The sequence below is a fragment of the Drosophila albomicans genome, chromosome 2L (assembly GCF_009650485.2).
Source record: "Drosophila albomicans strain 15112-1751.03 chromosome 2L, ASM965048v2, whole genome shotgun sequence".
Taxonomy (NCBI): Eukaryota; Metazoa; Arthropoda; class Insecta; order Diptera; family Drosophilidae; genus Drosophila; species Drosophila albomicans.
In genome coordinates, this window is record NC_047628.2 from 25,998,008 (window position 1) to 26,013,829 (window position 15,822).

The 15,822-nt window shown below is 34.6% G+C and overlaps 5 protein-coding genes and 4 non-coding genes across 9 annotated transcripts in view; 2 read left to right on the plus strand and 7 right to left on the minus strand.

The window, feature by feature from the left end:
• LOC117564015 (zinc finger protein 423) overlaps positions 1–10,076 on the plus strand; it is a 179,094-nt gene extending 169,018 nt beyond the window's left edge. Inside the window, exons 4-5 of the mRNA XM_052002842.1 lie at positions 2,920–3,114; positions 9,701–10,076. Coding sequence (XP_051858802.1) covers positions 2,920–3,114; positions 9,701–10,019 — 514 coding nt within the window. The 3' untranslated portion in view covers positions 10,020–10,076. The remainder of the gene's footprint in view (positions 1–2,919; positions 3,115–9,700) is intronic.
• The window catches only part of LOC117565231 (protein teashirt), a 199,603-nt gene that overhangs the window by 130,514 nt on the left and 53,267 nt on the right, over positions 1–15,822 (minus strand). The window lies entirely within an intron of this gene.
• LOC117564020 (C-type lectin 37Db-like) lies at positions 3,630–4,578 on the minus strand. Its single transcript, XM_034242620.2, has 2 exons — positions 4,409–4,578; positions 3,630–4,341 (listed from the first exon to the last, which is right to left on the minus strand). The coding sequence occupies exons 1-2, from the start codon at positions 4,466–4,468 to the stop codon at positions 3,760–3,762; spliced, it is 642 nt and encodes a 213-aa protein (XP_034098511.1). The 5' UTR covers positions 4,469–4,578; the 3' UTR covers positions 3,630–3,759.
• LOC117564021 (accessory gland protein Acp29AB-like) lies at positions 4,967–5,926 on the minus strand. Its single transcript, XM_034242621.2, has 2 exons — positions 5,814–5,926; positions 4,967–5,752 (listed from the first exon to the last, which is right to left on the minus strand). Exons 1-2 carry the CDS (start codon positions 5,871–5,873, stop codon positions 5,090–5,092), a joined length of 723 nt encoding a protein of 240 aa, XP_034098512.2. The 5' UTR covers positions 5,874–5,926; the 3' UTR covers positions 4,967–5,089.
• On the minus strand, positions 10,130–10,200 carry Trnag-gcc (transfer RNA glycine (anticodon GCC)). Its single transcript has one exon. It is a non-coding gene; the product is annotated as a tRNA-Gly (tRNA).
• Trnag-gcc (transfer RNA glycine (anticodon GCC)) lies at positions 10,456–10,526 on the minus strand. The gene has a single exon. It is a non-coding gene; the product is annotated as a tRNA-Gly (tRNA).
• On the minus strand, positions 10,782–10,852 carry Trnag-gcc (transfer RNA glycine (anticodon GCC)). The gene has a single exon. It is a non-coding gene; the product is annotated as a tRNA-Gly (tRNA).
• Positions 11,125–11,195, minus strand: Trnag-gcc (transfer RNA glycine (anticodon GCC)). Its single transcript has one exon. It is a non-coding gene; the product is annotated as a tRNA-Gly (tRNA).
• On the plus strand, positions 12,891–13,775 carry LOC117565199 (tetranectin-like protein). The gene is made up of 2 exons (XM_034244203.2): positions 12,891–13,003; positions 13,063–13,775. The coding sequence occupies exons 1-2, from the start codon at positions 12,944–12,946 to the stop codon at positions 13,738–13,740; spliced, it is 738 nt and encodes a 245-aa protein (XP_034100094.1). The 5' UTR covers positions 12,891–12,943; the 3' UTR covers positions 13,741–13,775.

Below are 15,822 nucleotides of genomic sequence, written 5' to 3' on the forward strand. Positions count from 1 at the left end.
TTTGACAGACTTAAGAAATTGTGCAAAAAAAAATTAGACTTTCTCTAATTTCTACGTATAATAGCGAAAAAATGCTTTGTTCTTTCTTTTCAACCTCAAAAGTTATTCACTTATGATATATTGCGATCATTTTTGAACTGACTATCGAAATGTCATGAAGTTACGTAGAGGTTATTTATTTTATTTATATGGAAGAATCGCGTCAAAATTGCTTTGGCTGTGAATCTGGTATATTTTGCCCTTTATAGTACTTCATATATATACCAAATATATTCTTTGGTTTATTTTTAGTATTTTTGTGGTATATTATTTTGGTGTACTTTAACGTTAATACCGCACTGTTTTGCTTTTATGATATGTTTTAAATGAAGTACTATATACATATACCAAATATAGTATTTAGTATATTTTTAGTATTTTGCTGTATATTAATTTAGTATACTTTAAAGTTAATACCGCACCGTTTCACAATGTGTAGCGAGTATCTCACAGTCGAACACACTCGACTTTAGCTTTCTTACTTTTTAGTATTTTTGTGGTATATTATTTTGGTGTACTTTAACGTTAATACCGCACTGTTTTGCTTTTGTGGTTTATTTTGAATGAAGTACTATATAAATATACCAAATATTGTATTTGGTACCAAATATAGTATTTGGTATTTTTTTAGTATTTTACTGAATATTAATTTGGTATACTTTAAAGTTAATACCGCACTGTGTTAAACAATGTGTAGCGAGTATCTCACAGTCGAGCACACTCGACTTTAGCTTTCTTACTTGTTTAGAAATAAAACTAAAGATACATAGTATCTGAAGTGTACATTAAAGTCTATTGATTCTGCGTTTTAATTTAATATATGTATATAATTAATTCATTTATACTCAAATCAATTTCATATTAGAAAGCGTTTTGCTGTACTATGTAAATAGTTTAGTTTTTATATTTTCCCGAAAATGTTGGAAACATTCAATTTACGTTAATGACAGTTGGAATTCGTGGATGGAAATAAGTATCTAAGAGATGCGAATTAGTGAGACAGACAGTTAAAGCTGCAGAAGTTTGAGAACGAACTGAACTGAAAAGCAGGCAAGAAGGAGAAGAAGAAGCAAAAGAAGAGGAAGCGTAAAATGCAGTTGAGGAAATAAAAGTTAATGTTATAACTGAAAATACAGGAACGAACGAAAGAGCGAAGCGAAAGATAATTTTGTTGTTGTCGTTGTTGCATCTAATTCGCTTTGCTTTCATTTGTTGTTGCCGTCGGCGCCATTATCCCAGTGTGCACGCCAGCAACATCAACAGCAGCAACATGAGCAACAACAACAACAATTTACGGGAAAACTCCTGCAGGTGAAATGGCATCCTTTTGTCAAGTCTCAAACGCCAGCATCGACTTGCTGTTGTCCACCGCCCACCCGCCTGCCACGCCCATCATCATCCTGTTGTCGTTGTCGTTGTCATTGTCGTTGCTATTCAAACTCCATACAAAGTGACATTTCACATATCAACGCCAACGTTGTCGTTGTCGTTGTTGTTCTCTTTTTAGTTGTTGTTGCTGCCGACGCCCACGCGACGGCATCATTAGAAATGCATGACAATGTCTCCAACACCAGCCTGGCCACGCCTCCAAGCACAATGTTTCCCCCTTCCACGCTAGCAACAACAACAACAACTACCTGATATCGTCGCTAGCATTGTTGCCGTTAAGAGGAATTTAGATTAAAGATTGAAACTTTGTTAATGTCGCGCATTATTAAGAAGAATCTTTTTCTATATGCCCAACCAACGTCACATAAATTCCAAATGAGCAACGGAAATTAACACTTTCAATATTTATGCGCACAAATGTGCCAGAAAACTAAGCACAACATTGCAATCTGTATTAAATTAAAGACAAATGTTTTGGCTTTCTATTTAATAATAATTTACTTTATTACGCAGAAGTATTTCTAATAAATAGATATTCCGTCTAAAGTGTTTTATTTGTTTTGATGTGTTGAACAAATAAATACAGATTTTCTTACATACCAAATATACCAGGCTATACTTTCACAATATACCAAAAATACTAAAATATGTCATTAGATATAGTAATTCATATCAAATATACTAAACAGTATTCTCACAATATACCAAAAAATACTAAAATGCGACAAAAGCTATATTTGGTATTTCGTGACAGCACTAAATACCAAATAAACCATGTAATATTCACAATATACCAAACTAATATACCAAAAATACTAAAGTATATCATAAAATAAAATAAAACATATAGTTTTTAATATACCAAGCTAATATACCAAAAATACTAAAATAAATTATCTTTGGTATATCGATACAGTACTATATACAAAATATACCAGATACATGACTTTAAGTGCACTTGGCTATGGTGATTGTTATTTTAAATCATTTCAACTATACTGTAGATTCAATTTCAATTGAAGCTATATATGCTAGAAACCCTAAATGTCCGACTAATTTAAAGTGAGCATTGGCCTTAGACAATAACGACAACAACAACAATGACGATGATAACGACGACGACTCTCAGCTGTTTCGATTAATTAGCATCTGTAATTGATGTGCAGAAAAGTTTTGCCTACGAGTTTCCATTTGGATTGTGGGCCGACAACTCGAACGGACCTTTTTGAGTGGACACGGACTTGGACATGGACATGGACATAGACACAGACTGGGACATGGACATGGACATGGTCGGTAGGTCGGTTCAGGTTCGTGTCTCTGTGCCCATTGAACGTGCCTTTGCATGCGACGTGACTTTGGTGCGAATTACTTTTGCTTTGATTTAATGTAATTAAAAAATGTTCAAATAAAATGCGAAATACAACAAAACAAAAGGAATAAATAAATGTGATGTAACATCTAACCATCTCCACAACTTTTCTCTTACAGATCCTCTTTGAAGGACCACGAAATGCTTCACACTGACCTCGAGCGCAGTCTTCGCTGTCATTTTGAGGGCTGCCACTATTCAACCTTTCGCAGTGCAGCCCTGAAAACGCACCTGCTCTCCCATGCCGAGGGCAGTCACAAGTGTTCCCACAACAATTGCAGTTATGTGGGCAAAAGTGCTCAGCACTTAAAGAGGTGAGTTGCCATTGACTTTAAAACTGTTTCAGCTACAATTCACAGTATTTATTTGGTTAGTTAGAAAAAAATTTAGAATTTATTTAAGAAATAATTTTATTGAGTTGATAATGTGGTATATTTTGAAGACTATAGTATATTTTTGATGTGATAGTATATCGATATACCAAATATACTCTTTCGGTATATTTTTAGTATTTTTTCGGAATATAAATTTGGTATCTCTTATATTTTGAGTTGATATTGTGGTATATTTTGAAGACTATAGTATATTTTTGACGTGAAAATATATCGATATACCAAATATACTTTTGGTATATTTTTAGTATTTCATCGGAATATAAATTTGGTGTCTCTTATATTTTGAATTGATAATGCGGTATATTTTGAAGTCGTGATAGTATATCGATATACCAAATATATACTTCAATATATTTTTAGTATTTATCGCAGTATAAATTTGCTATATTTGTAGATAAATATCGCATTGTTAAGGTTTTAATGAAAATTAAAACTTCTTGAAAATGAACTCTTTATTTAAAATTATTTAGCATGGCAAATAACAAAGTAAATTATTTCAATCAAGTTTCAATTCAGATACTTAAATTTTTCTTGTAACAATGAAGTATGTTTCGGTACTAGAGTTTACGGCTTGTTCTTCTCGCATATGAAGTGACACTTATCATAGCAAGAAATATCATTCATCGTATAGATATTATCCACCTCACGCAACTGCACGCAATCTTCGTTGGAGTTTGCATCGTTGGGTTCACCAGGAGAAAACCATTTTAAGAATGGCGCCTTTAATCCAGACGTCAGTGAAATATATTCACTTTCGTTGGCCAAATCATTAATATCGATCCAGTAATATTTGTGCTTTAACTTCCCACTTAATACCTCAAGATCATGCTCATTTTGAAGATGCGCCAAATGTCCACCTAACTCGGCGCATTTGTGTGCAGCCTTGAACCAATTCACCTCGTCGTCATGCTCAATATAGTAATACTTCGAACCAATTCTCTCAAATGGCAATGCTTGAATTGGATCGATAGTTTTATGTAATAGACGCTCAATATTTTCCAATTTCTCTTGAGTCTTGGAGTCCTCAATAGCTTCCAAGTAACTGATTCTGCTCTGCAAGATACGAGTGTGCTCCAAGATCGGATGCAACGACTTAAAACAATAACGACCACAAGTTGATTCAAGCTCTCGCAATTCTTGGCAGTTCTACAAAAGAGAATCAAGATTTGTTGTTATCAATTTATTGATGATGCACTACATAAAGAAAACTCACTGCTTGGCACTTTTGCACGGCAAGTACTGCGATCAATATCGAAAATAAAACGATTTTCATTGTATTTATTTTATATTTGTTTATTTGCAATATTAACTTTTATAACAATAGATTAAGACTTTCCGCGTTTGTATTTTGTAATTGAAAGCTGCCAGACGAATGAAGCACATGCAAAAAGTTGTCATGCAATTCGCCAATTTGAGATCTTTGAATACAGTGAAAACTCGTTATGTAAGCCACCACATTTAATGAACACTTTCTCTATAGTTCAATTTTCAAATTTATTATTTTTTCTCTTTTAAATTAACATTTTTTTAATGAGCTGATGAACGTTGTTCGAATTGCAGTGTTCTGCCAAGAGAGTTTTCACTGTATTGTGTTATGAAAATATTCCTTATCAAATAACCTGAGTGTCAATAACTTGTAATCGTTATATATAAATAATATTTTTATATATTATATACATTTTATTATATATATTCTTTATCAGCAATTTTAAAACAAGTGTTGGAAAATTGTTTGTATATATACAATATATAGACTTATATATTCCTTATCAGCAGTTTAAAAACAAGTGTTGGAAAATTATTTGTTGATTTATTTAAAAAACAATTTTAGTATACACTTTCGTGCATGTTTTATAGATTTATTAAGAGTGAATATTCAAATATTCTAAAGTCTTTATTCCCTTTCGCAAATAAAGTTACATTCAGAGACACAACGACCATCGATCATCAGATAATATGAAGTTTGGGTACGAATTAGTAGAACGCAATCTTCATCTTGCATATTATTCGGTTCGCCTGAATGCCATTTGAGGAATGGCGCCTGCTCTCCAGTTTTAAGGGATATATATTCACCTTCAGTCTCCATATCGTTGACATCAATCCAATACGTACTTGCAGTTAATTGCGAAATAATTGCATTGCGTTCATCTTCACTTTGTAGACTCACTAAGTGTGCATCCATTTTGAGGCACTCATGCCAAGCAGTGAACCAATTCAATTTCTTTGAGTTTTCAATATAGTAATATTTTGCACCGATTTTCTGAAATAGTTGTTCCGTCGGTGCCTGTGACTTTTTTTCTAATAGTAAAAGCTTTTCTGGAATAGTTTCAACGTGTCGCGAACTCATCTCTCGATTAATAGATTTGAATTCTTCGTTGACCGTTTTGCGTAGTTCATTAATGCTGTCGGTGAGATTTTCCAGGGTATTCGATTGTCGCTTATCTTCGATGTCATCGGCTCTGCTTTGGCACATCTTCATATGGTCCAAGAAAGGCTTAACGACTTTAAAGCAATATTTGCCGCAAGTTGACTCAAGTTCTCTAGATTCTTCACAGTTCTAAAAAAGAGAATCAAATTTTGTTATCACTACGACGATGATGACGAGGTTAATGACTTACCGCGTTGCTTTTTTGGACGGCAAGCAATGCGATTAAAATTGAAAATAAATTGTTTTTCATTGCGACGCACTTGAGTGTGAGTTAAAGAAATGAGAGCTGGCAGATGACTAAAACACCCGAATGAGTTACGAGCATTAAATAAGCACATTTCATATTATACTTGTATAATGTATTTATTTATTATCGAAGGTAGCGAAAGCACAATTAATAATCTCAAAATCGACTCGAGAATATTGTCTAGCTTTTTCCTTGATTATTCGCAGTATTTATTCTCAGATTACTCAAATCAAATCCAAACAGCCCGCTTCCCACATTTCTTTTTCTAGGGTATAAAAGTTGTAGAAGCAAAATGGAAATGGGAATCTAAATACAAATAAAAAAAAAAGTAGCAACAAGAGCAAAAATGTCATCCATAATTGCAGACTTTGAACGGCAATTGCATAAATTGATGAAAGCAACAATAACAACAACAACAACAAGAAGCTGCTTGCCACATCAAAGTGTGGAGCCAAGTGGGGGAAAAAGGGGAAATAAGCAAGTTGCCCGAGAGTCGAACCACAAAATCGTGACTTATCGATCGCCTTTGATATGCGCATTGAATTCTTGTAATATTTCCAATGCGCTGCCCGTCTCAATGCTGCTGCAGCTGCCTCCTGTTGCAAGTTGCCAGTTACCAGTTGCAAGTTGCAAGTTGCAGCTCCTCCTCCACAAGCAGCAGCCACAGCAGCAGCAGCTTTAGCGACAGCGTTCGATCTGTGCGACGACGTTTCGGCTCGTTCAGGGCCAATTGCTGGCAATGGCAGTGCCACCGTTGTCTGCCACTGCCACTGTGCAGCTGTCCGCCCCAAGTCCTATCTGCAACACACACACAGAGAGCAGATGCGAGTGGTCTTTTTCTTATACTCTCTAGCTAAAGAGTTGAAGGGTATTATAAGTTTGTGCCAGCAGGAATTGTATATAACATGCAGAAGGAGGGAGGGAGTTTATATATTCTTAATCAGCGTCAAAAGTCGAGGCGATACATGTAGATATGTCCGTCTGTCTGTCTGTCCGTCCGTATGAACACCTAGATCTCAGTGAGTATTAGAGATAGAGATAGAATTTGTTTTCGACAGCACTTGTTATGTTTGCCCGCAGATCAAGTTTGTTTCAAATGTTTACCACGCCCACTTCCGCCCCTCAAAAACTGAAAATATCAAATAACGTGTATAATTTTGAAGCTAGAGTTTCTAATTTTGGTAAAAACAATAATAGATTTAGTATTTCTGATTCCTGAAAATTTGATTGCGATCGCATAAAATTAATAACAAATTAGTTCAAAAATACTTCTGTATGATATACAATCTGGTATAATTAATATACCATAAAGGTATATTTCAGATCTAGCACTTCAACGATATATCAAATATGACCTTCAGTACATTTTAGTATTTTTGCGGTATATTATTTGGTATATTTTAAAATTAATACCGCAAAGCTTTGTACCAAATAGGTGTAGGTGTATTTATAAACGAGTATTTCAACAATATACCAAATATGACATTCAGTATATTTTAGTATATTATTTGGTATATTTTAAAATTAATACCGCACAGCGGTAAATATACCAAATAGGTATATTTATAATCGAGTACTTCAATAATATACCAAGTATGACCTTCAGTACATTTTAGTATTTTTGCGGTATATTGTTTGCTATATTTTAAAATGAATAACGCACAGTTTTGCTGGATATATCGGGACTCTCACAGTCGAGCACACTCTACTGTAGCTTTCTTACTTGTTCTCTTTTTTTTTGTGTAGTTGTGAACGTGCAGCGTCGCCTCGTTGCGATCGCTTTGATGGGGACAACATTTGGCGTTGTCTTTTGTACTCTTTTCTTTTTGCAGTTGTTTGCACAGAATTTGAATATTGCAAAGTTGCATGTGGCAAGCAATTCAATGCTGCACTATTTATTGTATTGCCGCAACTAATATATATGTAGAGCTCTATTCCCATTGCCATAATACTTACGATCAATTCATAGGGCGGAAAAATCTTTCAGCTAATGTTAATGCGATCTACTTGAGCTACTTTAAGTACTTACAAGTGAATATGTCGAGAATGAAAACAAAATTTAAAAAGAAGTTTGGAAAAATGAATCAATCTTCAATAAAACTTGAATGAAAAGTTGTAAATTACGCTCCTATTACAATTTCGAGTTTTGTTTACGCTCAACAATTTCAAATAATTGCGAGACTCTCATTAAAATGGGATGCATAAATCCCGCACAGAAGTGGCAAGAAGCGCTAACTGTGATATGCTTAACTCGCAGTCAAGATCTTCAATTAGCTATCAAAATACAACAAAGAAGAGAAAAAGTGCGGCTTGTTGTGGAATTCAAAGCCGGGTCTTTGAAATGCGTTCAGTATTTGGTACGATCGACGAGTTGTCGGCCGCTCAAAGGAGACGCAAGTCCTACAACTCCTACAACTTGCAGCGTGGCACGAATATGCAACTGCCACAGCAACAGCAACAGCAATGAGCGGCTCCATTACTTGCCGCTAATTAAGCCTACCGAGTGCGCATGAACCGCACGACAAACGTCTCTGTCTCCACCTCTCAGTTTCAGTCTTGTTCTCCGTCTTCGTCTTCGTCTCGGTTTTCATCTCAGAGTCACAGAGTCTGTTTTTCCGCTCTCTCTATCGAGGCTGCAACTTAAGCTCTGCTTGAGATTTCACACAGATTCCAATTCGACGCGGCCACGCAGAACATTGGCAATTAATTGTGAGTCCTCGGTTTGGACAGTAGCTGATAACTGGAGTGGACACAACAGCCACAGCAACAGCAACAAATGAGCGTCAGCCGCAGGCCCCGAATTTGCTTCTGGGTATTTTTTTTGCTTAGTTTTTTTTTTTTGCCAGACTCTGCCAGAAGCATCTCCAAAGGCCGTGCATTGGCATTGGGTCGTCGTCGTAATTGAAGCCGCGTAACTGTGTGCACCCTACAGTCGTGTATGGCATCATCGAAAGTTGGGCATATGGGCAGAGATATCTGCTTTGTGACTTTTCAAACTGTACCCAATCGAGGATCAGCTCATCTTAAAACCTTTTTGTAAGCATTAATCAGCTAATATTAAGATTAATACATTTTGAATAGAAATAATCTATTTCTAGACATTGAAGATCAGTTTAAGGTTTTTAACTGAAGTAAATTTTTTTAAAATCAAGATCAGAGATTCGAAAATTAAGAATAGGCAAATTGAGAATATAAATATTGTTTGTTTTTGCTTTGAATAGAAATCCATTTTTTCTAGACATTAAAGATTAGCTTAAAATTTTGAAACGTTAAACTGAAGTCATTTTTTCAAATGAAGATCAGCGCTTGTTTATTTTTGCTTTGAAGAGCTTATATATTTTTTTAAATATTTTATTTCTATTTAATAGCGATTACTTTGCGTACCAATTGTCTTTGAATCAAAGCATTATATTAATAGCTTAACAGTCTTTGAATAACTTGCAAATAGCGTACATTTTAGTCTGAAATACCCAAGCAAAGCGAATGCTTTGATGCAGTTTACCAAAACAGATCTACATCTGAGTAGACGGTTTTCAGTCCTACCTCTCTTTCCCTTGTCTCTTGTCCCTTATCCACACCCTCACACCGCAACTGAGAACCGCAAACGTTGTCGATTGCCTGTTGTCCTTTTGAAGCGGCGCGAGTTGCCAACTTATTCGTATTTTGATTTCGGGCGTGCGATTCGAATGCGAAATTAGCAATTAGTTGTTGCTGGCTGCGTTGCTCTGCGACAGCCGCCGCCACTGGAATTTACCGCCTAATCAAGTTCAAGATTTTAAATATGGCTTCGACTAGCAGTGCGAATATTTAACAGTTTTTGTTTTCTTCAGGCACCTCAATTCGCATGAGAGCGAACGCTTTGGCTGCGATCAGTGTGATTTCAAGGCGCGTCTCAAGGGTCAACTGAAGCGACACATGCTTCGTCACACGGGCAGCAAATCGCACAAATGTCCGCACTGTGACTACCAATGCAGCACGTTGGATAACCTGCGGAATCACATCATCAAGACGGGCAAACATCCCGGCAAATTCATCTACGAGTGTGCCTCCTGCATGGCTGAAGATCCGCACTCAACCAGCATCTTCAAGAGCAACAGTTTCAAGGAGTATCAACTGCATTTACGCACACACAATTCGCCATTGGCATAAATCATTTGAAAAGCGCCTAAAAGTATAAACCACATATAAAATTTTAAGTAATTTGAAGGTAAGTGAAACTTAAAATTTTTATGCTACACAAAATAGAAAAAAGTTCTTGCTGCATCGGCCGGGAATCGAACCCGGGCCGCCCGCGTGGCAGGCGAGCATTCTACCACTGAACCACCGATGCTTCTATAAATCGATTGTCAAAATATGAAAGCTTTAAGTTACTTTTCATATATGAATTTCGCATATTTGCTTATCTCTTTTTTTTAAACTTATAGTAGGCAGTGCCTACTAGGCACAGCCTAATCTCGCATGCCAGCAAATTTCTGTTCGTTTATAAATACTATTTAAGATTCAAAACAGATTTTAATTTCTTTAATTTATTCGTTTGCTGTAAAATTGCTACTCTTATTGATAAATAATTAAAAAAAAGTAATTCTGCATCGGCCGGGAATCGAACCCGGGCCGCCCGCGTGGCAGGCGAGCATTCTACCACTGAACCACCGATGCTTCTATAAATCGATTGTCAAAATATGAAAGCTTTAAGTTACTTTTCATATATGAATTTCGCATATTTGCTTATCTCTTTTTTTTAAACTTATAGTAGGCAGTGCCTACTAGGCACAGCCTAATCTCGCATGCCAGCAAATTTCTGTTCGTTTATAAATACTATTTAAGATTCAAAACAGATTTTAATTTCTTTAATTTATTCGTTTGCTGTAAAATTGCTACTCTTATTGATAAATAATTAAAAAAAAGTAATTCTGCATCGGCCGGGAATCGAACCCGGGCCGCCCGCGTGGCAGGCGAGCATTCTACCACTGAACCACCGATGCTTCTATAAATCGATTGTCAAAATATGAAAGCTTTAAGTTACTTTTCATATATGAACTAATTTCGCATATTTGCTTATCTCTTTTTTTTAAACTTATAGTAGGCAGTGCCTACTAGGCACAGCCTAATCTCGCATGCCAGCAAATTTCTGTTCGTTTATAAATACTATTTAAGATTCAAAACAGATTTTAATTTCTTTAATTTATTCGTTTGCTGTTAAATATAAATAAAATTGCTACTCTTATTGATAAATAATTAAAAAAAAAAGTAATTCTGCATCGGCCGGGAATCGAACCCGGGCCGCCCGCGTGGCAGGCGAGCATTCTACCACTGAACCACCGATGCTTGTGTGATTCAGTCTTAAAATATACCAAATTTAAAATGTCAAATCGTTGTCTTAACTCAAAAAGGTTCATCGTTTGTATAATTTAAGAAATTTTCATAGATTGCTGTCTTGATGAGTTTGAAATGTGATTCACGCGCATGTGACACTAATAACCCCAATAAAAATAAATCACTCATTTAATGCTGATCATATTTATTATTTATAAAATGCGTGTGTAATTCCCCTCATAAATTTCCATTCATGACACTTTATAAGATTATAAAGGAAACGTCTTTAATATAAAGAGGGTCAAGTGATAACCTCTAAAAAAAATAATATAAATTATGTGACGCAAATTCCGTGAAATCTAGTATATTTTTGGTATTTAAGCTCGGCTTCTAGGCAATTATATTTACTGTTTACTTTTGTGCGAATCGAAATGAATACAATAATATTATTCGCGTCACTTATCTCGGCGGTTGCAGGGAATAGCGTTGAAATAGTGAGTTCAACTATTAACTTATATTCGAGATTGCCCAAAGATTCGCTTTCTATTTATAGAGCTGCCAAGAATCTAAAGAACTGGAATCAACCTGTGGAAATTATTGCTTTAAAGCCATCAAACCTGTGTTAGATCATACAAAGTACCTACAAAGTCAAACGCAGCACTTGACTGAGCCAGACAATTTAAAGAAACTTGTAGACACATGGATCGAACAGAGATTAGATAATTTGAGAGCAGCTGCTGAAGCAGATTTGCTTAAACACTTCAAATTGCAAGATGAAAAGGTCGATCAAAAACTGCAAAATCTACACAAACTGATAGAAGAACGTAAACAAAAAGTTGGGCCGCCTTTTCAGAAAATTGGTTCGAAATATTATTATATTGAAGAATCTGAAGAGATCAATTGGATGGGGGCAGTCAACAAATGTCTAACCTTGGGTGGACATTTGATTAGTATCGAAAATCTAGATGAGTTCAATGCAATCAAAAAGAAATTGCGGACTGATAAAGATTATTGGATTGACATTAACGATATATCTAAAGAGGGAGAATTTACTTCGATTTCTACAGGTCGTAGAGCAAACTATTTTATATGGAAGTCTGGTGAACCAAACAATATTGGTAATAATGAACATTGCGGCGAATTGCATTGCGCTGTTGGGCATCAAATGAATGATGATACATGTAGTAAAAAGCAATTGTTTATTTGTGAACTCGGAAATGAACATAAATAAATATATTATTATTCCAGGCAGCCAAATAAATACACATCTGCTTAATTGAATAGGTTATCTAAGAATTGTCTTCACGATTATAGCAACAGTTTTTCATACAAGTTGTGTTTACTAAAATATATTTTCTTTTCTTTTTGCTTCTTATGGCAATGCCTTTGTGCATTTTATAAAAACACTAAATAGTAATAAATTAATTATTTCAACAACAAATCTAAAAATTGCACTTAGTACTCAATTATTTTATAACATTCATTTAATTCTATTCGTATAAATCTAGAAGCAGAATCTATCGAACACATTCAACCTTTAATACTATATATTTAGATTAATGAAAGTGATAGACTCATCTCTTTCTTTGTTTCAATTTTGATAACCTTAAGTTCAATTGCATAACACATATTATGCATTGCGTGCATTTCAATCAGTTACACATGAACTAAATATAGTATATTTTGGGTATATAAGTTCTGTTTTTGCCAGAAGAGCTTCAGTTCAAAAAACATCACTGTTTAATATTGTGTGAATCAACATGAATATAATAATATTTGGACTCCTTCTCTCAGTCATCGTTGTTTATGGCAGTGAGGAAGTAAGTACTCCTAATAAATCCATCTTTAGATGATCCTAAGTTTCGGTTTCCATTCATAGAGCTGTCAGGAATCGAGACAACTTGAGTCAACCTGTGTAACATATTGCCATAAAGCTCTGAAGCCTGTATTAGAACATACGAAGGCGTTAGAGAGACAATTGACTGATTGTAAACCTGAAGAGAAATGCTTGTCGGAGAACAAATTCGATTCACAGGATAATACGATCCAACAGAAATTGAGAGACTTGAGCACTGCAAGTGAACAAATTATGCAGCAAATCAAATTGCAGGGTAAACAAGTCGAGCAACAAATGGAGGTAGTCAAAAAGATTATACCTGGACCGCCTTATCAGCAGATTGGTTCAAAATATTATTATATTGAAGAATCTGAAGAAGTCAATTGGTTTGAGGCAGTTAACAAATGTCTGGCAATGGATGGACATTTAGTTAGTTTCGAAAATCAGGATGAGTTCAATGCAATCAAGAAAAAATTGCAAGCTGATAAAGATTATTGGATTGACATTAACGATTTAGCTAACGAGGGAGAATTTATTTCAGTAGCAACTGGCAAAAAGCCGACGTATGTGAATTGGCATTATGGTGAACCAAACAACGGTTGGAATTTTACAGAACATTGCGGTGATTTATGGTTCTGTAATGGAAATCACCTAATGAATGATGCTATATGTCAAGACAAGCAGTTGTTTATTTGCGAGCATAGAACAAAATTGACATGAACAATTATGAATTTTTAATAAAATATCAGTTTAAATATTGTCGTCTTATTCGAAATAAATAAATCACTTTTTTTTCTTATTGACCGAAAAATAGAAATATGTGCTGATAAGACAGCGAAGTCAAAATTTGTAGCAAACAAATATATATAATTAGAATTGAATACTATTCCATAATGCAATTTGCCAAATGTTTTTATTATTATTTTTCGATTATTATTAATCAAAGATTTAGTACGAATCGAAATGGATATAAAATAGGGTATAATTTATTTGAGAACAGCTGTTATACCAAATATACATTGTAGTATATTTTAGTATTTTTTCTCAGTCGGGTTGAGTCGACTGTAGATTGTTTCTGATAACGCCATTTTAAACACATGTGGCTATATACTTTTATTGTTTTAAACTATGCAAACAAAGTATATGTATTTAAACGCGACATATGTATTAACAGATATACATAATAAGGCTATATATAAAAACTAATTATGGGCACTCAGATGAACTTTCTTAAAAGGAAAAGTGTATAATAGTATTTATATCAAAATATATGATGATTAGAAGAAGAAATGTTTAATTGGCGCAACTTGAGTTAAATGTTTGTTGCAACAAATTTGTATGAATCATAATATTTTACTTTTACTTTAAGTCTTACAAATGTTAGTCTCAAATGAGAATTGACAAGAAAATCGATGCACAAAAGTCTAGCAATTGACCCAATTTTAAGTTTCAGCATTAAATTCTTTTGTTATAACTCATCGGATAAGAAATCAGAGATGTATTTTAATATTTATACCCTCTGCCCATAGGGTGGAAGGTTATTATAACTTTGTGCCTGCAGGAAATGTATCTAGCACGCAGAAGGAGCTACCTCCGATCCTATACAGTATATATATTCTACATATAGCCATGTTTGTCTGTCCGTCTGAGAGACTATTAGGATAGAGATATAATTGTTTTTCGATAGCATTTACTAGAGGTCTTAGTTGGTTTGGCTGTCAATTTGGTCTATTTTGCACTCGTTGGTATATTTTGAATGAAGTACTATACTAATTTACCAAATAAACAATTCGGTATTTTTTGTATTTTTGCGGTATATTATTCTGTATATTTAAAATAAGTACCGCATTGTTTTGTTTTGATTGGGTAGCTGGTATTTCACAGTCACTCGATGTACCTTTATTATATGTTTTGTTCTGATAAGGTCGTTTTGTTTTGTTCTGTAAAAAATTGCACAGTTTATTGCGGCTATATTTTAGAAATATACTTTTATTTGACGCAATTTCAAATTCCATCATTGTTAAAAATCATCTGATAGGACATTTTAATATTTTTTAATTGAATTGAGAAAAAGCTTACGAATTTCAACTGAACAACAATAAATTATTTCACCAGAAATTTTATATCAAACACCCTTCTAAGAAATTTGCTAATTAATGTATGTATATAGTACATATTTTCTGGGTATATAAACTCTGGTTATGGGTCCAATAGCTTTAGTTCGATATTTAACTTTGATCGAGTCAAAATGAACACATTATTTGTTTGTCTCCTTGCCTCAGTCCTTGTGGTATACGGCTGTGAAGATGTAAGTCTAATTCGATTAATGATCGTTAAGATGATCTCAAAGTCAATTTCCATCTATAGAAACTTCAAGAGTCGAAGCAGCAAGATACGAACTGTGTCAATTACTGCTCGAATATTATAAACCCTATGCTAAACGTTACGAGGAATCTACAGAACCAAGTGAATGATTTTAAACATCAAACGAAATGTTTGTCGCAGTTCGAGAACACGAATAAACTGATGGAGAAGAGATTTGCATCGCAGGACAAAAAGATTGAACAGAAATTGGGAGACTTGAGCACTGGAAGTGAACAAATTTTGCAACAATTAATATCACAGGGTCAAAAAGTCAAGCAACAGTTGGAACATCTTCAAAAAGCGAAGGAAGTTAAGAAGCAAATACCTGGACCACCTTATCAGAAGATTGGATCGAAGTATTATTATATTGAAGAATCTGAACAAGTCAATTGGTTTAGGGCAGTCAACAAATGTCTTATCCTAGGTGGACATTTAGTT

What these genes read in the sequence shown, in the direction of transcription:
- LOC117564020 (XM_034242620.2), bottom strand. Translation starts at nt 4,468, where the DNA reads ATGAAAATCGTTTTATTTTCGATATTGATCGCAGTACTTGCCGTGCAA. An exon ending in CCGTGCAAAAGTGCCAAGCA is followed by an intron (nt 4,342 to 4,408) that starts GTGAGTTTTCTT and finishes TCTCTTTTGTAG; the next exon opens with AACTGCCAAGAATTGCGAGA.
- LOC117564021 (XM_034242621.2), bottom strand. Translation starts at nt 5,873, where the DNA reads ATGAAAAACAATTTATTTTCAATTTTAATCGCATTGCTTGCCGTCCAA. An exon ending in CCGTCCAAAAAAGCAACGCG is followed by an intron (nt 5,753 to 5,813) that starts GTAAGTCATTAA and finishes TCTCTTTTTTAG; the next exon opens with AACTGTGAAGAATCTAGAGA.
- LOC117565199 (XM_034244203.2), top strand. Translation starts at nt 12,944, where the DNA reads ATGAATATAATAATATTTGGACTCCTTCTCTCAGTCATCGTTGTTTAT. An exon ending in TTGTTTATGGCAGTGAGGAA is followed by an intron (nt 13,004 to 13,062) that starts GTAAGTACTCCT and finishes TTCCATTCATAG; the next exon opens with AGCTGTCAGGAATCGAGACA.